The sequence below is a fragment of the Balaenoptera borealis genome, assembly GCF_965194805.1.
Source record: "Balaenoptera borealis genome assembly, chromosome: 6".
In the NCBI taxonomy this organism is placed as follows: Eukaryota; Metazoa; Chordata; class Mammalia; order Artiodactyla; family Balaenopteridae; genus Balaenoptera; species Balaenoptera borealis.
In genome coordinates this window covers 28,367,675-28,391,027 of record NC_138863.1, presented here as the reverse complement: position 1 = coordinate 28,391,027, position 23,353 = coordinate 28,367,675, and the positions used below count along the sequence as shown (strand labels likewise).

At 39.5% G+C, this 23,353-nt stretch overlaps 1 protein-coding gene, 2 long non-coding RNA genes and 1 pseudogene across 8 annotated transcripts in view; 2 read left to right on the top strand and 2 right to left on the bottom strand.

The window, feature by feature from the left end:
- Nucleotides 1-23,353, top strand: part of LOC309631059 (cyclin-Y-like protein 1) — a 43,637-nt gene that overhangs the window by 11,017 nt on the left and 9,267 nt on the right. The window contains exons 3-10 of one of the 3 annotated variants that reach the window (XM_082397015.1): nucleotides 348-382; nucleotides 6,431-6,531; nucleotides 10,091-10,126; nucleotides 12,331-12,382; nucleotides 13,355-13,474; nucleotides 18,006-18,172; nucleotides 21,507-21,609; nucleotides 23,152-23,353. In XM_082397015.1, coding sequence (XP_082253141.1) covers nucleotides 348-382; nucleotides 6,431-6,531; nucleotides 10,091-10,126; nucleotides 12,331-12,382; nucleotides 13,355-13,474; nucleotides 18,006-18,172; nucleotides 21,507-21,609; nucleotides 23,152-23,268 — 731 coding nt within the window. In that variant the 3' untranslated portion in view covers nucleotides 23,269-23,353. Of the gene's footprint in view, nucleotides 1-347; nucleotides 383-6,430; nucleotides 6,532-10,090; nucleotides 10,127-12,330; nucleotides 12,383-13,354; nucleotides 13,475-18,005; nucleotides 18,173-21,446; nucleotides 21,610-23,151 lie in introns of all 3 variants that reach the window. The other 2 variants (XM_082397014.1, XM_082397016.1) reach the window with 2 other exon arrangements.
- Nucleotides 1,361-3,753, bottom strand: LOC309631060 (10 kDa heat shock protein, mitochondrial pseudogene; annotated as a pseudogene). Its single transcript has one exon. The product of its transcript is annotated as a 10 kDa heat shock protein, mitochondrial pseudogene (transcript).
- LOC309631062 lies at nucleotides 15,008-15,789 on the top strand. Its single transcript, XR_014246048.1, has 2 exons — nucleotides 15,008-15,373; nucleotides 15,703-15,789. It is a non-coding gene; the product is annotated as an uncharacterized lncRNA (long non-coding RNA).
- LOC309631061 lies at nucleotides 17,213-21,440 on the bottom strand. 3 transcript variants are annotated; one of them, XR_014246045.1, is made up of 3 exons: nucleotides 18,778-21,440; nucleotides 17,844-17,896; nucleotides 17,213-17,531 (listed from the first exon to the last, which is right to left on the bottom strand). It is a non-coding gene; the product is annotated as an uncharacterized lncRNA (long non-coding RNA). The 3 variants fall into 3 exon arrangements; XR_014246046.1 differs by lacking the exon at nucleotides 17,844-17,896; XR_014246047.1 differs by lacking the exon at nucleotides 18,778-21,440 and having other exon boundaries at nucleotides 17,844-18,009.

Sequence of the window (23,353 nt, the reverse complement as noted above, 5' to 3'; positions counted from 1 at the left end):
CTTGCTAGTAGTTCAGCTATGCAGCAGGTAAATTTTTTTATTAGCTAAGTTTCTCACCTGGCCTAATTTGCTTTGTCCTTTTCTTTTGTAAATGGGGAGTCTTTCATTTGTACCTAATACAGAATATCTATTAGGTCAAAAAAGTGAAACTAAGTTTTTAGATTTTATTTATAGGACTCATCTTGCTGGGTGATTTAAATTATATATTTTGTTGGAAATTATTTTAAAAAATAGAATGGAATTTTATCTCATTGTGTTATTGGTAATCCATCAAATAATTAGTGACTACTTTTATTTTTCTATGGCATTTGTATCAGAATTCATCAGTTAATTTTTTTTATTCTTAGTGCGGGAAGAGAGGAAGAGCAACCATTTAAACCATGTAAGTAAACAGTTGAAAAGTTAAGAAATTAATAGTTTGAATTAAAAATATGTCTGCCATGATTCCTAAAAATATGATGGATCCAATACTGTTAGCATGGACCTCTTTTTGGTAGATTTTCTAAATCTCTGTTTTCCTAATTATCAAATGTATTCAGGAAAGTCTTTGACTTAGTAGTGCCCATTTTTTAAGGGTTCTGACATTTAAGTTAAATTTCACTAATATGGTTGTAGTATAAAGATCTGCCTTAAATTCTTTTGCCTTATTTTTTTGATCTTATTTTTTAACCAAAGTAATAAAAGTATGACAGGTAAGTTAATTTTTAGCACTGTCCATTGACTTCTTGTCATAGCAGGTGACAGCTTAGCTTCTTCGGTCCACCATGACGTTATTTCCCTCCCTGTGTTCCCTCAACATGTATCAGTTTTTACTAAATCAGAATCAATGTTTACATTACTACGACTCTGCAAATATTGTGCATTGCTGAGCCATATAGTTCTCTGACTGTGCCTCCTCCTTGTACACCCTTCATTCTTTTTCTTAAATATTAATGAAATTGGAGCACTTCTGCACTTCTCTAGGATAACCCAATCCCCCTTTTCCTAGCCAACGTGATCTCACACAGCCAAATGCAGTAAGTAGCTCCCTGCCTGGTCTCCCTGCTTTCACATTCTTCATTCTTTCTGTGGAATTAATTTCCTGACTATATTCGCTTGCCTGTTTTCTAACAGCTATTTTTTTCCCCAAATGTTTTAACATTTGTCACATGCCTATCAAAAAAATTTTCCGTCTACTAAGCCACATCTGTTCCATTTTTTTCTTGGAGACACTTTTCCCCAATCTTTTGTCTTCCTACTCCCATATAGACTAGTGTTCCCCTAGGCCTGCTCTATGCCTCTTTTCCTGGGATATCTGTGTGAAGTCATCTGGGATCTCACATAACTCTGCTCTCTTATGTTGGATCCCCTATGTCCTAGATTCTGTTTCCCTCTTGTCTTGTTATACTTCCTTGTTTTACTGGAGCACATTTTCCTGGGAAAAGGGCACATGGGCAGAAAGTTTATAGAGATCTAGCCTCTCTGAAACTCCTTCTATTTGATAAAGTATAGAATTCTCAGTTGAAACTAATTTTTGCCGTTCTAAAGACACTTCCCTCTCATCTTCTCATTTACACTGTTGCTCTTAAACCTGTTGACATTGTATGGTACATTGTACATTACCGATTTTAGTCATTTCCCCCCACCCCTTCCTTCTCGGGAACCTTTTAGTACCTTCCCTCTCCCTGGGATTTTGAAATTTCATAATTTGGTTTGGTATAGACCTTTTTTGTGTGTTTCTTTGATATTCTGTTTTTTTCTTCCAGGTTCCTATTATTCGGATGTTGGAAGTCTTAGACTTACCAGATGGCTAACTTTTTTCCCCTCCTGCTTTGCATTTTGTCTTTTTGTCCTGCTTCCTGGAGATTTCCTTGACTGTGCTCTAATCCTTCTATTGAATATATTGTTTTGTCTACCTTATTTTCAATTTATAGAGTTCTCTTATATCCTGTCATTCTTTTTTTCACTGATGCAATTTCAAGTTCTCATTTGCTCCTGAGTTTTTATCACTCCCATCAATTCCTTCTTCCTGTTTGGTTTTGTTTTTTTTTAAAGCATCCTTATATTTTATTTTATTTATTTATTTTTTGGCTGCATTGGGTCTTGGTTTCTGCACGTGGGCTTTCTCTGGTTGCGGTGAGCTGGGCCTACTCTTTGTTGGGTGCGTGGGCTTCTCATTGCAGTGGCTTCTCTTGTTGCGGAGCACAGGCTCTAGGGCGTGTGGGCTTCAGTAGTTGTGGCTCATGGGCTCTAGAGCGCAGGCTCAGTAGTTGTGGCGCGTGGGCTCAGTTGCTCTGTGGTATGTGGGATCTTTCTGGGCCAGGGCTTGAACCCGTGTCCCCTGCATTGGCAGGCGGATTCTTAACCACTGCGCCACCAGGGAAGTCCCATTCCTTCTTCCTGTTTTGATCTCTTACTTGTTGGGGGCTTCCCTCAAACGTGTGATGGTCCTTGGCTGTCTGTTAAGATCTAATTGGAAGCATCACTTGGACAACTCGTTAACTGATGGGCCTCACTGCAAGGATTTGGGGACCACGCCTCTGAACTCTGAGCCTGCCTTGGGTTCTGTAAGACAAACTGGTTTTCTTGTTCCTGTCCTAGTCACTCTCTGTAGGTACCAAGGTTGTGCTTCCTCTGTTCTGCCATGTCAGTTACCACTCCTTTATCTAGTCTTTTCACCTTTCAAACATTAAAAATCATCTGCTGTTTATCCTGTCTTATGTATAGCTTTTTTAAAAAATGCCTTTAATTCTAATGAGATGATATCTGAAAGAAGGGGGAGAGGAAATAGATTTGTGGTCAGTCTACTCAAACTTAGATTTATTCTTTGAATATAGGTTCTGAGTTTGAAGTTTAATTCAATATAATTAACGATATTAATTCAGACAATATTTTTGATTATACCTATAATTAGAATATTATACTTTTCTACTAAGGCCTGGAGTATGAATTCTATTCAAACCACTCACCCTACCATATTGTCCATTAATGTGCAACATAGATGGAGCATTACAGACTTTTCAGTTAAAGTCATTGATTCTTAATAAACGTATCCAAAACTTGTGAAAAGGGGGAAGAAAAAAGTGAACTTCAGCTTTATTCTCTTTTTTTTTTTTTTTTCATTTATATACTTTTATTTGGGAATGTTTAAATCAATACAGAGAAAACTAAATTTCAGAGACACTGAATATCATTAGTTTGGATATCATTACTTTATTATAAAAGAAACACGGAAATTATTTACAGGATGAAAGATTTCAGAACTTCAGCGGCAGCTTCACGTGATGCCATTGGGGGAACGGGCAGCTTCACGTGATGCCATTTCAATAGTGACTTATTTTAGTCGACATAGTTTCCAAGAATGTCACCATCTCTAAATAAGAAATAATCCTTGTCATCTAGAACTACTTTGGTGCCTCCATATTCTGGGAGAAGAACTTTATCTCCAACTTTCACACTAACTGGTTGAATCTCTCCACCCTTTCCTTTAGAGCCTGATCCAACAGCTACTACCATTGCTTGCAATACTTTTCCTTGCGATTTTTCTGGAAGCATAATGCCTCCTTTGGTTACAACTTCAGGTGCACTTCTTTCAACTAATACTCGGTCAAAGAGGGGAAGAAACTTTCTAAATGCCTGTCCTGCCATGACTCGGGTTGCCGCCCTTCGTACTCTCGCTCTCTCCAGCTTTATTCTTTTAATGGGTTAAAATCAGAGGCAGTAGGCACAATGGGAAGAGTCATTGGGTGGGGGCAGGATTTCAACAGGCACTTGACCTTTAATGATAAGCTTTGAGGGTTGTTACTTACTAGCATCCTAGGTATGATTATTCTCTAGTCTTCACCATTAAACCTGAAGTCTACTAAGCAACCTTTCCCCTTATAAAGATTGTAAAAGTCCATGTATTTTGTCCTTAGTGCTGAATGAAGATAAATACTCTTCTTCAGTGACCAATTGAAATAATACCTATGAACATTAAACTGTCAGTAGTGTTTTTTGCTACTTGTTTTTTTTTTTTTGTATTTGCATTTTATACCCTTATGTGTGTCAGTGCAGTTTATTGAGGTTGTGAGCCAGCAATGGTAAGGCTTTAATCATAAAGGACAGTTATCTTAAATTTTCAAGCAAGATGAGAGGAAAGTAATCTGCTGGCAGCTAACATATCTAGGCTTTGCTCAGAGGCTTCAATTCTGCCATCCTTTAGTGAACACTAGATGCTGGAAAGTTTGAATAGTTTCAGGAGTAGGCCTGTGGAAGTGTTTCTTTTGTAGGATCGAGCCAGTAGACTGTAAGTTGCTGATACATTAAATGAGCCCCCATAGGACTATAGACCACATCTAATTAAAAATTTTAAATGTTTTAGCAGTAATATTTCCAAAGACAAATCAATATACATTCATAATAGAAAAAAAAGTTTTTAATAGAGGAAAACAGGATAAATAGCACCCAGAGCTCTACCAACTAGTCTATATTTTGGTACATTTCCTTACTATTTTTATTCCCCTCATATATATAGATTTTTGGTCAGAATTGACTTTTATTACGTGTAGTGTATGTCATATTATACCCTAATAGTAGTGACCTTAAAAGATAACCTGCTTCGTTTAGAATCAAAGTATTTGAATGAGTGAATTTTCATTTTTCATGCTGTATCGGTTTTTTGAGATTCTAAAATTACACATTAACCAAATAGCTTAAGGACCATATCAGAGTTTTAGTTTAAAACATTTCTAGCTTGAAGGAGAAATTAGTCTTCCAAACAGTGATACTTTTCAAATATGTTACATCTAGAACTTTTTGTTAATAAGGAATAAGTGGCTTTGCATAAAGCATCTGAAACAAGCAAAATGGTGTTTTATATATGCCATTTGGATATTTCTGATTATTGGATACTGGCAATTTTTATTTAAATGCTCTGTATTTTAAAAAGCATCAACTAGATTTTCTCTGTGCCTCACCTTTCATGTATTTGTGGAGGACATTGATGGGAGAGTGTGACAGCATGGTGAAAACTATTTTATATTAATAGGAGGAAGGAAGGCTCATCTGAATTAGTAAGCAAACAAAAACCAAAACCAAAACCCAGCTTTAAAATTGTTTGTATTCTGTGGTATTAAAGAATGCTACTCTTCCTTCCAGTGGCTTTCAGTGATTGGGATTTGGTTATTGGCCTTACTTTAAGGAAGAGAGTTGTCCTAACATAGTTTAGGCCATTTTAGTATTTGACTATTGCCATGTTCATGGGCTCTTCACAAATAAATGGATACTTCTAAAGTGTTTTAAAGATAGTTCATTCTCTAGAGGGTCTCAAAAAGTTCTTTGTCACCTATCCAACACCACTGTAGATAAATTCTCACGAATTTGTATCTTTAGTAAGATTTACCTCCAGTTGTAACTGATCTTAAATAATTTCTCAAACACTTGTTGAATCCTAATTTGTCCCAGATTCTGTGCTCAGTAGCTGGAGGTAGGAGAAGAATCTTCCTAACCTGGAGAAGCTTGTTTACTTAAGAGGGTGGTACTATGCAAGCAGCTGAGACCATGGAACAGTTGGTAAATTAGATGTGTGAGTGTGCAGAAAGTGAGAAGTTTTGTGGTGTGCCTGCTGGCAAAGGGATCCTAGAGGAAGATGGGGTCAAGCTTGCTGGGACAGGAGGAAGAAAAAGGCACTGCAGGCAGAGAGCAGCATGGGTGAGTCAGGAGTGTCAAATAACACGTAGAACAGAATTAGTACAATTTTGAAATGAATGGCAAGTATTCTCTGAGGTTCTCACTTGAGTAATGTAATGGCAGTCTTACTTAAACATGAAGTGAGAAGTTAAATTCTCAGAGTTGTTTTATCCGTTTTTTTTGGATGCGAGAGAATCTTTAAGCAGTACCTTTTTGTCCTCCAGATAAGGAAGTTGAGGCCCAGAGAGACTTACGGCCCCCAGCTTTTTAGCGATAGAGCAGCCCTGGCATGCCCAGCCTCTGATTCGAAAACGTTTGTTTCGTCTCACTGTCTCCTGAACGAGTACATTTGTTATTGGTGTGCATTGACTGCAGTGAAATGCTCCGGCATCGGTATTACAGAAAGCATTACGTTTTATTGTAGTAAATGAATAGAAATAGGAAATCTCAGCTGCATTTCATTGCTTAAGGAAAAAACCCTGAAATCTTATTCTAAACTTTTTACATTATTATAAAGGTAATTTATAATAGGCGCTTGCCAGGTTTGATTATAGGTACTATATCAAGGCAGCATTTTATAACCCATTTCTCAAAGCTCGTCTGTGGAAGTCAAGAGTATAGAGGTTTCCCATAGAGCTGCACATGATATCACACTCAGGCAGTTCATGGAGTGTAAGAAAAATCTTAATGCTTTATCGTTTGACATTTTAACCAAGGAAAAAAACACACTTTATAGGTTTAACTTACTGTGACATTTTCTTCTATTTCCCTTCCCCTTCAGGTATCTCCAGGGCAGCTTACTAAAAAGTATAGCTCATGCTCAACAATATTTCTAGATGACAGCACAGTCAGCCAGCCTAATCTTAGAACCACAGTAAAATGGTGAGTACAAGTAGGTTGCCAAGGGCTGAGTGACAGACCCCCTTATCGCTAAAAGCATCCTAGCCATACATAATTTCATTCATTTGAATTGTCCTTTTCAGTGATCAGGTTAAAAAATGGGTGTCAACTATACATTGATTTCAAGGACCTAAATATGAATTTTCAGTTTCCATTTTAATCTTAGAGCTCATGATAGAAGGGAAAGCCAGTTAGCAAATAAGAAATCCCAGAAAAAGTATAAATCTTTATTTGACGCATTTCTGTTGTTAAGCCATTGTTGAACATAATGAGAAAGAGAGGTACTTTTTATTGGCTATTTCTAGAAAAAATTATTTCTTTATGAGTTGTAGTCCTCAAACAATGTATACTACTTTGGAAGCTACTCTTAGAAGAAGGAACAGCTTGTCCCCTACTGGCACCAAAGCGAATCTGCATTTAAATTTAATTGGATTTTGTCAGATTTATCCCACTGTGCATTTTTTTTTTTCCTGCACTATTTCTGTATGAAATTTTACTTCTCCTTCCTGTCCCCCAAAGAGGGGGAGAATATATCAAACCAGTCTTAAGAAATACACACTCAAGCTTAATTTCTTTGTAGACGAAATTTGTTCAACTGAGGTTTTAACTTAATAGACACATTTAATTTTTGTTTATATATATAAATATATCTCCAACACACTGTATCAATCACAGCAGAGAACAATAAAAGAGGTGAGGTTTCGGAAACATGGCTGTGGTCAGGCTTATACTTAAGGAGACACGAACAGTGTCATGATGATGGAAACTATTCTTTAATTTCTGGGAGCACCTCATAGTCCACAATTGGAGATGCACTTTCAAAACACCCTAATGATGAACCTTTCAAGCTTATTTAAGAGAGAAAAACCAAACGGGATGCAGAGCTTCTTGCCTCCTCCCTCGCGGTTGTCCACGAAACATTAACATCTCCTTAGGATATGAATGTTGATTTTCCAGAACACAGTTTGGGAAATGCTATTTGAAAATATTAATGTCCTTATCCTTAATTTTATTTGTTGTCTTAATTTTATAAGCTAATTATATTTTTAATTGGTTTTTAATGTGCCAGCTTTTTTTTTAGCTCTTTAAATTATCAGTAACTTCTACTTTAATTAAAGACAGCAAGTTCACAGTCATAATAATGTAACTTTCCTCTCTTGCTTACAATAATAGTTGCAGTCAAATCATGTTTCAGCAAAAACTGAGCCCCATCTCTAAAGTCCTGAGTTTGGGCACTTATCACATCATCACTGAATGTTTTTATTCAGCCAAGACACTGAATCTGTGGGTACAAAAACCACTCTACTTTGGCTAGAGTCGCAGCTTCTTTTGAATTCAAAAGAGTCTGATGTCCAGTATATAATTCAAAAGTACTTTGAAGGTTAACCTTGCTCAGGAACTTCCCTGGTGGTGTAGTGGTTAAGAATCTGCCTGCCAACGCAGGGGACACAGGTTCGAGCCCTGGTCTGGGAAGATCCCACATGCCGCAGAGCAATTAAACCCGTGCGCCACAACTACTGAGCCTGTGCCGTAGAGCCCGCGAGCCACAGCTCCTGAGCCCGTGTGCCACAACTACTGAAGCCCACGCACCTAGAGCCCGTGCTGTGCAACAAGAGAAGCCACCACAGTGAGAAGGCCGCGCACCACGACAAAGAGCAGCCCCCGCTCTTGGCAACTAGAGAAAGCCCGCGCGCAGTAACAAAGACCCCATGCAGCCAAAAATAAGTAAAATTAAATAAAATTAAAAAAAAAAAAAAAAAAGATTAACCTTGCTCAGACAAGTAGGTTTCATCCTTTTTTTTTCCCGACCTAGTCTAATTTTTGGAAGTACAGTAAATTTTAATTTGCTCTCATGAAGTTTTAAAAATGATCATTCATCACATTCATTATTGGTGAAATAAAGGTTTACTGAGAAAATTAATAGGGCCAATTGGCTTTTAGGAATGATTTTGAAAATGTTTATCATGGGGTTAGTTTTCAGTGGGGTAGTTGTTCTCAGTGGGGTAGGTGAGCCTTATTAGAATCACTTATGCAACTTTTCAAGATACATGTTTCTGGATGCACAAAGTCCACCCGCCTGCCCCCGCCTCCAAGACACAGTGTCTGTGTGTCTGTCTGTCTGTCTGTCTCTCTCTCACCCACGCACACACCCCTTTTGACAAGATGGAGAATGATGTGAAGCATGATTATATGGACAAAAGCATCCCGAGTGATTCTCTGATCTTAACCCTAACTCATTCATCCCTAAACTTTGCTGCACGCTGCAGTCATCTGGGGATCTTTAAAAACAGTCCTGATGCCCAAGTCATACCCAGTGCCGGTTAAATCAGAACATCTTGAAGCAGAAGCCAGGCAGTTTTTAAAGCTTCTCAGATGATCCCAGTGTGCAGCTGAGCTTGGGAGCCACTATTTGGTTAGAGGGCAGGAGAAAGAGAACTGCTTCTGATAATTAGTGGGACCTTAGGTAAGTCAGTTTTAAGCCTTGGTTCCCTTCTCTGTAAAATGGGTTGTTTAATTAAATGTCATCTACGGTTCAGTGGTCCTTTCCATCATAAAACTTCTAATGCTGTGATTTTAAAATCAATTTGAAGATGAAACTTTGAAGCACTATAGAAGTATCCATCTTTGATGCTAACGGTGTTACAGGCCTTTATACAAGTGCTAAGATTCTATAGACCTATTATAAAATTCAGATTTGCCTTCCCTCAATTATTTTGAGTTTCATTTTAGACACTGAGAACAAAGGGGAGCATATAACTTAACCAGAGAACCCCTTTGTTGCCTAATATACAACAGCTGTGAATAACTTAGGAATATAGTAACTTAAAAAAGACTACCTAAGGACTTGTATCTATCTGTTCGTTAATACTTTATTTAAAATAATTTGGAAATACCTGTCATTAATAGTATACTGTGTAGTATTATGCTGTATTATTAGCACTGCTTATTTCAGGATAGCTAGACCTATCATCAGTTTTGTGGCTATAAAATTTTGCTATTAAATTTTCTAATAATTATGTAAAAGTGATTTTAAATCATTTTGGTATAGAGCACTTTTATTATTTACTTTTAGGGAAATAATGGAAAACGGATGGGTAGGTGGATAGCGAACTAAATCAACTGAAATTCAGGGGCTAACAAAAAAACCACACACACACACACACACACCCACACACAAACTACTATATGGGTTAAATTTAAGCATGTGTATAGATAGATATAACTTGTACAGGACAGAAGGTTTTGTGGGTAGAAGGACAAATGACAGGGGAAATATGTAATAATTTATATATTATAATAATCAACCAAAACATGCCTTCTAACAGCATATCTAGCATTTTGGGTCTCCTAATTTTGCTAAAAGCTGAAGAACCTAAAACAAGGGGGAAAGCACCCATGTGGTACTGTTCTGAATTCGAGGATTTCGGGGCCACTGGGCCTCTGGAAGGTCTTCCCTCCTTGCTAACCCCTTTTTAAAAATGTCTTCAGGCCTGATATGATAAAAATCAGTTATTACAATGTATTTTTTTTTCCTCCACAGTATGACCTTAGCAATATATTACCACATAAAGAACAGGTGAGCTCTTTTAAAACCTATCTTGTTATTCCAGCTAATTAATTTACAAGGTATCAAGTTTAGTGTTAGGTAATAACTATAGATGTTACTGGCATAAGCTTTTATTATTCGAGTGCTTTTATTACAATATAGAAGTGAATCATTTATTTTTATCTTAGGACCCTTAATTCTTAGGTTACTGAGCATCCCAAAGAGTATTTGTTTATATGGGTTATATTGATAATTTACTGTATTAGAAATTGAAATTGAGAATTTAAAAAATTAAATCCATTGTATGTTCAAACAGGGTTTGCCTTAGCACTATTGAAATTTTGAGCTAGATAATGCTTTGTTGTGGGGTGTCGTCCTGTGTGTTATAGGATATATAGCAGCACCCTTGGCCTCTACTCACTAGATGCCAGTAGCACCTTCTTCCCTCCACATTACGACAACCAAAACTGTCTCCAGCCATGGCCAGAAGTCCCCTGGGGGACGAAATCACCCCTGATTGGGAACCCCAGTGTTTAACATAAGTCATTTTTTTTTTAATGAAAAATAACTATTTTCCACAACAAAAAATATTGAGAGAAAAGTATCTCCTTAATAGAAGACAGCTGATTCTCATATCTATTCTGTCTTCAGTCATTTGTTTTGAAGAAACAATATGAAGAAGATCCAGCCGCTTGCAGATATATAGTTGGAAAAAGATGTATTTTTAAAGCCTTCAGATAATTTGGTATATTCTTTGATACTGTACCAAAAGTCTGCATGTGCTAGTTTCTTAAATTAGTTAAAATGGAATTCTAAACCTTATCAATGAACTTGTAATAAATACTATGTTAAATTAATACCCATTGATCTGTCATGCATACTGAGTAGATCTTTTTACCTGTACCTGACTTTATAATATTATACATTGGTCATTTGGAAAGTATTGGTTCACATTTCTTTAGACAGTGTCAAAAACTCACTTTTGTTAGTATCACCACCAGTCTTACCAGAAAAGTCTTTTAAGTGTTGAGAAGTTGTCAAGTTCACAATAGAAGGGAGAAGTTTTCCAAAAATCCTGATATTTTTAGCTTGATGGCTTGAATTTTATCATTGGCAACAAATAACTTTAGAGTTATTTTCCTTGAAGTGACAGGCTCACTTTGTTCATTTTTGAAAGAATGACTGTGTCAGTTGTACATTCAAATAACGATGGTGTTCGATGAAAAAAGTGTTTCAAATAAAGATGGTGTTCTATGAAAAAAATGACTTACCGCCAAGTCACAAGTGCTTTTCCTTAACACAGCCATATTTCAGTATGTAAAAGTGCTTAATGCATACTTTCCACTTATTCAGAATATTAAAAAGAAGGACCAAGGTTTAAGAACACTATTAATTTTTACTCTTTTATCAAGGATGTTCTTAAAGCAGATTTTTAACTGCAAGTGGCAGTGAATAATTGAATGACTTCTAATTCAGTTTGGTACCACTGCCTTGATTCATGCTCAGAAACCAGCAGTTTTACCCACTTTTGCTTTTATACATCCATAGCAAATGTCACACAATGTGAAGGGCAGGTAGTGTCTTAGTATTCTTATAAAAGCAGTTTTGACCTCTTGGGCCTCCTGAAGGGGAGGGGATAGGGGAGAATCCCAGAGGCCTGCAGACCACATTTAGAGAACCGCTGTTCAAATGAGCGCAGTGTATTAGTGTGGTGAAATTTTAAATTAAAAAGCCTGGTTTCTTTTAAAATAAAAAGACAATTACATTTTTAACTCAAACTATTTAAAAGAGACAAGAAGAAATACACAATAAGAATATAAAGAACTAAAGAGAAAAAAACGGGAAAAAACCATGAATCTCATATTCACATTGATTGAAGTGAGAAGAATTTATTGCCCACCACCACTGCTTTATAAAATGTTCTTGCATATTCCAGTGTGAGGTTAGAGGAGTGAAAATATATTGGTTTACTAGCATTGCCTGTTAGGGAGGGTCAGTGCTTATAGAGGCAACTCTGGCTGGTTGTTGTAGAAAAGATTTCACGGAACTTGATGTGCTGAGTAAAAATAGGTCAGGAAACCTTTCTAAGGGTGGAATCCAGGAGAAGAATTTATAAAACTGTTTGCTTTGTTGAAGGTTAAGCTTCCTCTACCCCTCTCTCTACTCCTAGCAGATATTTTACTAAGATAGTAACTCCTGATTTAATTTTTTAAATGCACATTCTTATTTTATAGAGATGCAGATAGATCCTTGGATATTTTTGATGAGAGATTACATCCACTCACAGTAAGTGTCAGTTTTATTGAAGTGGTATTTTTCTCTTATACAGTTGTGTTTATTTCATGCTGATTTGCTTTGAAATTAATTACTAGAAGAAAATTACTTCCTCCAGCTCGAACTCAAATTCATCTTCCTTTAAGTCTTCTTCCCCACGCCATGTTGTGTCTAGTCATTTTCCCGAAGGCGTGTTGTATAAGGGGTTGATGGATATGAACCGAGTTGCACTTTGTATGAATAGTGAGCAGGTAAGTAAACATACCCAAGTAACAGAAAATGTATCTTTTTAAAGGATGATTTTCCATAGCATCAAACAATATAAATATTTGTAAATAAACCTAATATGATAAGGCCTCTAAGAAGAAAATTAGAAAACTGTTTAAATTTTAAACGAATTAAAATGACAAAGTTTTAAAATTCACTTCTTCAGGTGCTCTGTAGCCACACGTGGCTGGCGACTGCTGTACAGGACAGCACATTCTTAGAGCCTTATGGTTACAGGACACTGGAAATGTGTTTTCAAAGTTGATTACAGAAAAGTATGACATATGGTGATCAGCAAGACTTTTGAGCCTAAAAATATTGGGTTGGCCAAAAAGTTTGTTTGGTTAGTGAATATATTGTTCAATAAAATGCTTGGTGAAAATGAAAACTGTGTCATTTATTTTTACTTAAAACCAAATGAACTTTTTAGCCAACCCAATAGTTTACATTTGGTTAGAATTCTGTGGGGAGGAACGTGGAAATACATAAATTTTCTGCGGTTGTGCCTGTATTTTTCTTTAATGAATGGTGGTGAGTACTGGATCACTGTGGTATTTTAGGATCCCATTGTTTATATTTAAAAGACTACAAGACATGTCACCCAACCAAAATTATTTTAAGGGGCACGTGGGCCCAAGTGTGAAGACTGCTATCTTAAGGGTAGTTTTAAGTATTTTTCTTCCATGGATACATAAATTGCATTTTTTCTCCTTTCAGCGAGAAAAGCTTCCAGAGGAATACTTCGAGCATGATCCTGAACACAAATGCATTTACAGATTTGTTCATACTCTTTGTAGTGCCGCACAGCTAACTGCTGAAAGTGCAGTAGTAACTTTGGTAAGATATTTTTTCTTTCATAAAGCATCTGTAGAAATTTCTGTCTTGTACACATGGTATGGTCCTGTTTTTCCCAAATGAAAGTAGGTTCCTGAAATGATCATTAGAACTTTATTAAGAGAAACCTATCAAAAGAAAGTAAAGTATATACATTTGAGCTTTAATAATCATTATGATTTAAAATGTTGCCATTGCTTTTCTCATCACAAAACAATTGCTATTAAAGGCAGCAGGAGAGATTTCTGGTTTCTCCTTCCACACCTGAGGGGACACGTGCACGCACAGTGCACACACGCACACACAGACGACGCATGTTGTGGTGGTAGGGCGGGGCAATAACTGAACGCTCTGGTCCACAGGCAGAAACAGGTGCCGGGTAGTTTGAAGCTGAGTCCCAGACTGTACTGCCTAGGCAGTTCTGACGTGTGTCCTGATTGAGAACTACTGCCCTCAGTTCTCTGTTCCGTGGATAATGGATAATGGTGTTAACCATCCCTGCTGTCCTCTTATTGCCTGCATGTGAAGTTGCCCAGGACTAGGGTGCCAGTAGGACTTCAGAAGGCTTCACTCTAGTTAGCCTGCTAAGCTACAGCTGTGTAAGGACCTTTTTGTCATCCATTCCGAATTCCTATGGTAAGATTTTATCATTTGAATAATAAATCATATTCAAGTGAGAGGTAGCTGGGATTGTTTTACTCCTCCCTATAGCAAACCTGTAGGGGGGAAAGTCAGCTGCGTGGTCTGCGGGGAAGGAATACTTAGGCCCCTCACTGCCGGCTCCTGTCAAGGCAGAATTGAGGACAGGAGGCTTGTCCTTTTGAAAAGAGACCCCTCAGCGGGTACTGGATCAGACACAGGCCTTTTCTTGGAGCTACAGGCCACTTGGAGTGCTTAGCACATGCTTGAGAGAGGCAGGAATGGTGCTTGCATATGGAGAGCTAGGAAATGCAGGAAGGAGAGTATTTGGGTTGGAAGAGGGGCATTTCTTTGTAGACAAGTTAAGCTTGATGTACCTGCGAGACAGCAGAATGGCAGTGTCTAGTAATCATTTGAATATATGGGATTGGAGCATGAATCTGAGCTAGAGGGAGGGAATTAAGTGTAGCTGTTCAAATGCAGAGAAAGTATGTAAAATAAAAAGTGGGTAGGGCTTCCCTGGTGGCGCAGTGGTTGAGAGTCTGCCTGCCAATGCGGGGGACACGGGTTCGAGCCCTGGTCTGGGAAGATCCCACATGCCGCGGAGCAACTGGGCCCGTGAGCCACAATTGCTGAGCCTGCGCGTCTGGAGCCTGTGCTCCGCAACAAGAGAGGCCACCGCGATAGTGAGAGGCCCGCGCACCGCGATGAAGAGTGGCCCCCACTTGCCGCAACTAGAGAAAGCCCTCGCACAGAAACGAAGACTCAACACAGTCATAAATAAATAAATAAATAAATAAAAGAACGTGAATTTCTAAAAAAAAAAAAAGGAAGGGGTCCAAGGGGGTCTGGGGCACACACTTAGAATTAAAAAAAAAAAAAAAAAAAAAAAAAAAGTGGGTAGAAGATAGATCTGTAGGGACTGTCAGCACTTAAGGGACAGACCCCCAGAGGAGTGGCTACAGTGGTAGGAAACCCAGCAGAGAACCCTAAGAGACACCAGGAGAGGTTCAAGAAGGAGAGTATGGTCCAAACGCTAAATGCTACCAAGAAGTTGCTCATGTCATAAATACCATGTCACTGAATACCTACTCTGTGTCACTTTTCTACATGTGGGGGATGGAGGAGAGAACAAGTTGGATAAATAAAGTTCTTGCCTTTATGGAGCAAGTGTGGAAGACGTAAATTTTTTTTTTTTTTTTTATCGGAGTACAGTTGATTTACAGTGTTGTGTTAGTTTCAGGTGTATAGCAAAGTATAAGTGTTTTTTTTTTTTTTTTTTTTAAAGTTAAATTTTTTTTAAAATTTATTTATTTATTTACTTATGGCTGTGGTGGGTCTTCGTTTCTGTGCGAGGGCTTTCTCTAGTTGTGGCAAGTGGGGGCCACTCTTCATTGCGGTGCGCGGGCCTCTCACTATAGTGGCCTCTCTTGTTGCAGAGCACAGGCTCCAGACGTGCAGGCTCAGTAATTATGGCTCACGGGCCCAGTTGCTCCGCGGCATGTGGGATCTTCCCAGACCAGGGCTCGAACCCGTGTCCCCTGCATTGGCAGGCAGATTCTCAACCACTGCGCCACCAGGGAAGCCCTAAGTGTTTTTTTTTAATGAGTGTTTTTTAAAAGATGACTATTTCAAGTAGTGGTAAAAACCATGAAGAGAAAGCAAGGTAAAGGGATAAAGTGATTAGAGGGGCTTACTAGAAAGCTCAGGAAGAGCCTCTTTAAAGAGGTAATGTTTGAACCCAGGACCTGGCTGAACTGAGGAAGATCAGGTAAGCTGGCATTACGGGCAGAGGGGACAAGTGCAAGGCTCTGAGACAGGAACTTGTTCTGTGTGTTCAAGGAAAAGCAAGGTGGCCATTGTGATCCGAGCGGGGAATGAGGGAAAGAGCATAGGTGATGAGGTCACGGAAGGACAAGGCCGTACCGCACAGGGCCTCGTAACTTGCAGGCCACGGGAAGAAGGTATTTGATGGGAAACCTCTGGCAGATCTGGAGCAGGCGCATAAAGTAGTCTTAATTTAAGAGGCTCTCCTGGCTGCTTTGGGGAGAACAGACTGTAGTCTGTTGGGAGGCAGAGAAGTTAGGCAGTGGCAGCGATACAAGTCAGAAGTGACAGACAGAAAAGCGGTCAGGGTACCAGTGAAGGTAGAGATAACAAGAAGTTCTGACAGATTGGAGCAGGATACACTCAAGTGCAGGTGTTTGGTCTCAGCGACTGGGCGTGTGGCAGTGCTCTTTCATTTATGAGGGAAGGCCTGGGGAGTGGAGCTCTGGGACGAAGAGCTCTGGGTGGTTTGTGTGAAGGCACCGGTGACCACGGCAAGAGTAGTCTCTGTAGAGTGGTAGCAGCAGGAGGCTGACTGAAGTGGGTTAAGGAGAGGATGGGAGATGAGGAGCTGGCCTCAGCCCTGAGGACGCCGTCGAGGGGCAGTGGGGGACAGGCTGGGGACATGGAAGCATTCACACTGGAGGAAGCCTCTGACAGAGAGGGAGAAGTTGTTCCAAAAGAGACTAACTGTGGGCACAGTGCTCTGCAGAAGTGAGGTGGGATCAACTTCATTCACAGGAGAGTGAGCTTCAGTGAAAAGAAAGACATCTCGCTTCCTCCGAGACAGGAGGGCAAGCGGGATAAATGAACAGCGGCACGTGTACCAAGTTTGCCAGTACAAAGGTGAGAGGAAGTTGAGAGATTGCCAGTGTCGTTTCAGTGCCTCTGATTAGTCCCATAAAGTAGAGAGTTGAACCTTGCGGGGAGAGTCGTTCTTAGGGTACTAGAGAGTGCTGAGTTCTTTGGGGAATGGGAGCCGAATTTCACTAAGAACATATAATCTCAATACCCGTGTTTGAAAACACAGTAGAGTTTGGAGGGCATGGGCGAATCTGAGCTGTCAATCTGATAACCCTTCAGAGAGTAAACAGACTCTTTAAAACTGGACATTTTTCTTTTTGTCAAATGGCATATACACTCTTCTACAGAGGTAACAACAAATCACAGCTTACCTCTCAAATCTTTGCTCAGCTGTTAACTCCATCCAGTTCTTTGTAGGGTAGACATTTGATACATGTAAAAGAAACCATGAAATCATCTCACAAACCGGCAGGTTTAGAGGAGCCCCAGGGATACAGACACAGGCAGGTCTTCCCACCTTAAAACCAAAAGAATTGACTAAGCTGCAGATTATGTAAGACAGAAACGAATAATGAAATGATAATGGAGATGTGAAAAATTGGGGATATGAAAAGGACTACCCTTTGTATGCATGTGTGTTCCTGAAAAAGGCACTAAAATATGGGAATACTTGACAGCTGTAAAGCCCCTTTGTACTGCCTGTCCTGCTGTGCCACGCAGCAGCCACTGGGAGGCTCTCTTGACCACCAGTTTTTATCTTCAAGTTCATGCCACAAAAGGACTGGTGACTCTGAAGAGAAGGTAAAGATGTGCTCAGTCTTACCAGAATTTTACACACTCAAGCGTTATGTAAAATCGCCATGCAACCACCACCAGTCTTGTAGTTAACATTGCACGTGATAGGCACTCAAGCATTTACTGAACAGTTGAAGTCGACACTGGGCTGTATGTGCTGCCCTTGACAAGTGGGAAGGTAATAATACAATGCGTGTCTTTAGAATGCCCTTTGCTGAGATGTCCTTTCATTCCTGTGACCAAAATTGGGTTGGAAATTCACACGGGCAGAGTAGAAATATCAGACTAACAGAAATATCTGACTTACAACCGTGACCTGGCCTCTGGCCTTGGCTTGGCTGAGCAAAGTCTTTGTAGAACCTAGGAATAAAAGGGGTGTCAAAAAGAGATGAAATCTGTCATTCCTAACAATTCTTATCACAGCACTTAAACTGAACTAAAATCAAAGATCAGTGCTCTACTTTTGCAGGTTTACTTAGAAAGGCTTTTAACTTATGCTGAGATCGACATTTGCCCCACTAACTGGAAAAGAATTGTTTTGGGAGCCATTCTTCTTGCCTCCAAGTTTTGGGACGATCAGGCTGTATGGAATGTGGACGACTGCCAGATCCTCAAGGACATTACAGTTGAGGACATGTGAGTTTGTAAGGTTACCGTGAACTTTCTAACCATTTTCCAATACCTCATTTGCTCTCATAAAGTTTACATTTTTAAGAAATGTTACATTTTAAGAAAGGTTACCTTGTGCAGAGAGCTGAAATAGACATCAAATTACAGACTTCTTTCTATCTAGCTGTAGTATAACAATTTGTATTTCCCCTCATTAATTGATAGGTCTTGATGTGTTATTGTTGTAATATTCTGCTTGATAAATTGAAATTATTTTTCTGGTGGTTTTTGCCAATCATTTTACAAGCTCACTACCAGAACAACACGGTACAGTCAGTAACTTGACAGCTTTCTTAAAGCTGTCTACCAGGTCCAGTCCATTTTTAAGGGGCACATGCCTGGTCTTTGAAGCAAGTGGCCACTGTTAAGGTTAGGGCCTCTAGACTACTGACAGGTTATAATTTCAACCTGAGTCACACATTGTGTATTTGCTTTTGCTGGTCTTTTTCTCCTTTTTATCTGAGGTTCTGTTGTTACAGAAACTATGATGTACAGGTAGCCACATATAAAGGTTTCAGATCCCTGTGTTCCTGTCTCCTCCCCTAAAGTCTGCTGAGTTAGGAAACACCTACCTCTCAGGTAGTCCGGGAAGCATCCCTGGGGCCTCACCCAGGGCACTCAGCAAACACAGCGGCACTTTGTGGGGCCTTGAGTTAACTAGGCACGTTCTCCTCACAGATGGCACGCTCACATTGGCATGAAACGCCAGGCTTCCAGTCTGGCTCTGGTGAAGGGCCCCAAGGGTGGGAAGCAGGATGAGCCAGAGAGGTAATTCCAGCAGACTCTCGAAGTGCCCGCTTGACAGTGAACCTGTCTTTGTGGGTGGCATTCAGGAAAATGGGAAAGGACACCTCTTGATTATATTGGACAGCAGAGGCCGATCAAGATGGCAGGCAGGGGCAAGAGTTTGTTTTTGTTACCTTTGCCCCTTACTCTAGATAATTCACAACTACCAAAGTGCATATTTACAGCTGAAGCGAGGAAAGTTGTGACTAAGAGAAGGGACCAGTGACTGTCAGTAGCTGTCAAAGTGGCTTTTGGTGAAAATGCCCACTTTGGTGATCATGTAAACCAGGTGGTCATGGTGATATTGCTGGTAGCAATCTTAGCAAACAGTGTAACAGCAGATAATGAATTTGAAATGAATAGAAGTACTTTTGGAAGTTGCAGAAACTAAAGTGACGTTGACCAACACTATCATCAGTCTTTAAACTGGTCCCTTGAAGGAAGGAAAATCTGTAATCGTGAACACCATCCCTGCCATGATGGCAGCTGAAATTTTCTCAGAATCTGCAACTGAGCTGACTGGGGCTCTGGTTCCAGGTACAACATCCGAGAACATGCAGGGAAACGTGTGGGTGTTCATAGACATTGAGCCCAGGAGCATTGGCGGCACTGTCCAGCTATGAAGAAACTAATTCTAAACAACGCTTTTCTGTGTAGAACGGAGAATCACCAGGAGTTATGTTTATAACAGGCTGCTTTTGTTTATGATCTTTGGGAGTTGGAAAGCATTACAACAAAGTGTTTAATACACATTTGTTTCATCCCTCTGCTGTTGACTACTATTTGTAATGGTCTCATTTTGAGTCTGAATTGAAAAATTGCTGTCTATCAGCTTTTCCTTAAAACTTTCTAACATCTCTGTGTCTTGTTAAATATATATTTCCCTTCAAAAGAGTAAGTTAAACTGAGCAGCTGCTGTTCAGACAGTTTGCTGCGCCTGTAAGTGGTAGGCTCTTCAGCCACCTAGCCATTTAAAAACAGCAAAAAACACAGAAGATGCATATTCTGTAGGCATAATGCTTTTCTTCAGTGATTAAAGCTCTATTAATAGACATGTTAATCCTATGAAGTACTGTATTTCCACACAATTAAAATGTATTAGTGGAGAAAATATAAAAGGGATAGTGAAGTGCATTTATTCCTGTAGTAAATTAAGTCCTGATTAGCTGATTATCAAAACATTATCTGATTTACATTTCTATAGACTTCTGGCCGTATGAACAGGAAATTAATTTTGGAAGTAGGTTCAGTTAGGTTTAAAGTTCAACAAATGAGAAACCTCATTTCTGCTCATACTCTGCTCTCCATACAGGAGAACATGGAGCATTTGTTGATTTATCCAATGGATAAAATATTAACACTTTAAAACCAGGAAACCAAATGTATTGTAAAATAAGCCACTTGCATGTTTGTTTGGGTATTTATCATTTTTATATAATCAACTCTCTAAAGTGATTGCTGTGGAAAGTGGTAAGATTTACTCTAATTTTATATTTATTTACTTAAACATTTGGCAAGCAAATGGCTGGATGTGGTCATATAGCAGAAGCCTGCTCCCAGCACTCTACTTTCCCACTTCATTGAATTCGCCCTCTGTGGGCGTGTGCAGTCTGTCCTGGCAAGGGGCGGTAGGTCTGAACATTCTGGGCTGCTCTCCTAACACCGGGGGAAACAACTGCTCTATCAGAGGTCGTATCGTAAAGTGGGTTTAGTCTAGCTGAGACATAATCTTACTGCCTTCCTAAGCTTAAAAAGTGCATCCTGTCCTGTCATCGTGACGACAACTCACCCTAGTAAGGTTTTAAGGTGAACAGAAACTTGCATTATGCCCTTTGACACAGCCCCATGCACGGGGTGGGGGTGGGGGGATTCCCTTTCCCATCGAATGTAGCTTATTTATTTATTTACTTGAGATGAATCCTTGTTGCCTCAAGAGTTTTCCCCCCTCAGAGATAATAGCAGTGGCTCTCGATGGATCCATTTTGTTGCCGTGGTGATGTGCCCACTCCTTTTGTTGGCTCGTCTCTACTTCAGTAAGCCCCTTCCTGTCATCAGCCCGGTGAAAATGTCTGCAAGTTCTTCAGAGCTAATAAACAGCATACATCATTCCTTTCATCTGATCACTATAGCGGGGCCTTGTGAGTGAGTGTGGAGCATGAATCGTACAGCTGCACTAATGGAACTCTGAAGAATGAGCCCCTGAGTCAGCAGCATGAGTGCATAAGAGGGCCATAACCTCTTCCCCCTTGTGCCAGACTCAAAGTGCTGGGACGCAGAAAGGACCACAAATAGCTGTACCTTGTTTGAACATTAGGGTATTAATCCAGCTGGGTAGCCATTATTTGTTTCAAAACAGTATTTAGAGCCATCCTAGTAGCTCAGAATGGTATTTTTGAAGATAGCCCAGTTGACTAAAATTGTCCTGTGTTGGTTTTGTCTTCTCCTCCTCCCCCAGGAATGAGATGGAAAGGCACTTCCTGGAGCTACTTCAGTTTAATATTGATGTTCCTGTCAGTGTGTATGCCAAATACTACTTTGACCTTCGCTCCTTAGCACATGACAACAACCTGAATGTTCTATTCACTCCTCTTAGCAAAGAAAGAGCACAGAACTTAGAGGTAAGGCTGTGAAATCACTAACTGGGGTTTTCTGTCAGCCACCGAAGCCACATCTGTAGCTAAATTATATTAAGCAGTGATTAGGAAAATGGAAAGCTGTTAACAGTTTGAAGAGCTTATTGACCCGTTGGCATCATATTTCCTGTGTCTTTTATGGTTTATACAGGGATCCCACATTATAAAAAAAAAAATTGTCTCTTCTGTAACCATAATTCAGAATACTTTAAATCATATTTAATCTGTTCTTAATGGTTTTCCATTTGAACCTCTACACTTACATATAACCATACATGAATAATTTCTTAAAATTGTATCCCTAATCATATGTACCTACATAATCTACTTACCACTCTTAACTGTCTTTTTTTTTTTTAATAATTGATGTTTTGGACTATTTCTACTGTCTTGATATTTTTAATAAATAAAGAAATGTATTTATTTATTTATGGCTGCATTGGGTCTTCGCTGCTGCACGCGGGCTTTCTCTAGCTGCGGCGGGCGGGGGCTGCTCTTCATTGCGGTGCGCAGGCTTCTCATTGCAGTGGCTGCCCTTGTTGCAGAGCACGGGCTCTAGAGCGCAGGGTCAGTAGTTGTGGCGCACGGGCTTAGTTGCTCCTCGGCATGTGGGATCTTCCCGGACCTGGGCTCAAACCCGTGTCCCCTGCATTGGCAGGCGGATTCTTAACCACTGCGCCACCAGGGAATTCCCTCTTAACTGTTTTTTACTCAGCTTGCAGTTCGTGTGTGTGTGTGTGTGTGTGTGTGTGTGTATGTGTATCACAGTTCAGTCCCCTGAGTTTATTAGACAAAGCATCCGTGGCTAACCTGAGAGACCTATACTTGGAAGGTATAATGTGGATTCAGATACTGGATGTAGAAAGTACATGAGTTTTTAATATAAATGGTAACGTACATGGAACAAAGTAATACTTATGGCTTATGATTTTTTGGTGGGTATACAGCAAAATTCACAACTGAAATGAACACATTTAAAATTGATACTTTCTGTGGTACTTTGGTGGTACTTTAGAATAAGATGTTTTTCTACCATAATTTATGTGCAAGTGAAATAGCACCTTTCAGCGCTTGTCATTAGACCTCTCCTACCTTCAGCACATACCTACCTGATTAAAATTTCCTTAGAGTATGTAATAACTAATGAAAACTGAATAGAAGTTGAATAGCTGAGTAAACACTGATTTTGCCCAAGTGTATGTCCATTACGTTTAAGGATCACGTGTGTAGGTAACAGATGATATTGCTATTAGGAGCCTATCATTAGGAACCCAATTTTTAAGTAACTCTAAGTTATTAGGGCAAGTTACCCCTTGCCCCAGCAATCTAATCATAGCCCTTAAAGGTTATTACCTTAGGGAATTGTCAGTTAGTGTAGATATCAGCTATCCAAAGTAGCAGTAACTATGAACTATCTAAACGAATGTAGATGTGTCTTATCAATGATGCTTTTTTTGTTTTTTTAAGGTCCGAACATTTTTTTTTCCCCCTAATTATACCTATGTTCTACCTGATTGACTTTCCTAGGTCATTTCCAGATTGTGTGACGACGAATACAAAGACGTGTGTAGAGCTGCTATGAGAAGGTCTTTCAGCGCTGATCATTTCATTGGTATTCGGCGCTCCAATGCCATCCTCTTCTAAGGGAGAAGTGAGGGGTTGTAACATCATAAACCCCTCGAAACAAGAACTGGAGAAATATCACCTCTCCTGCTCAGAAACCAGCAAA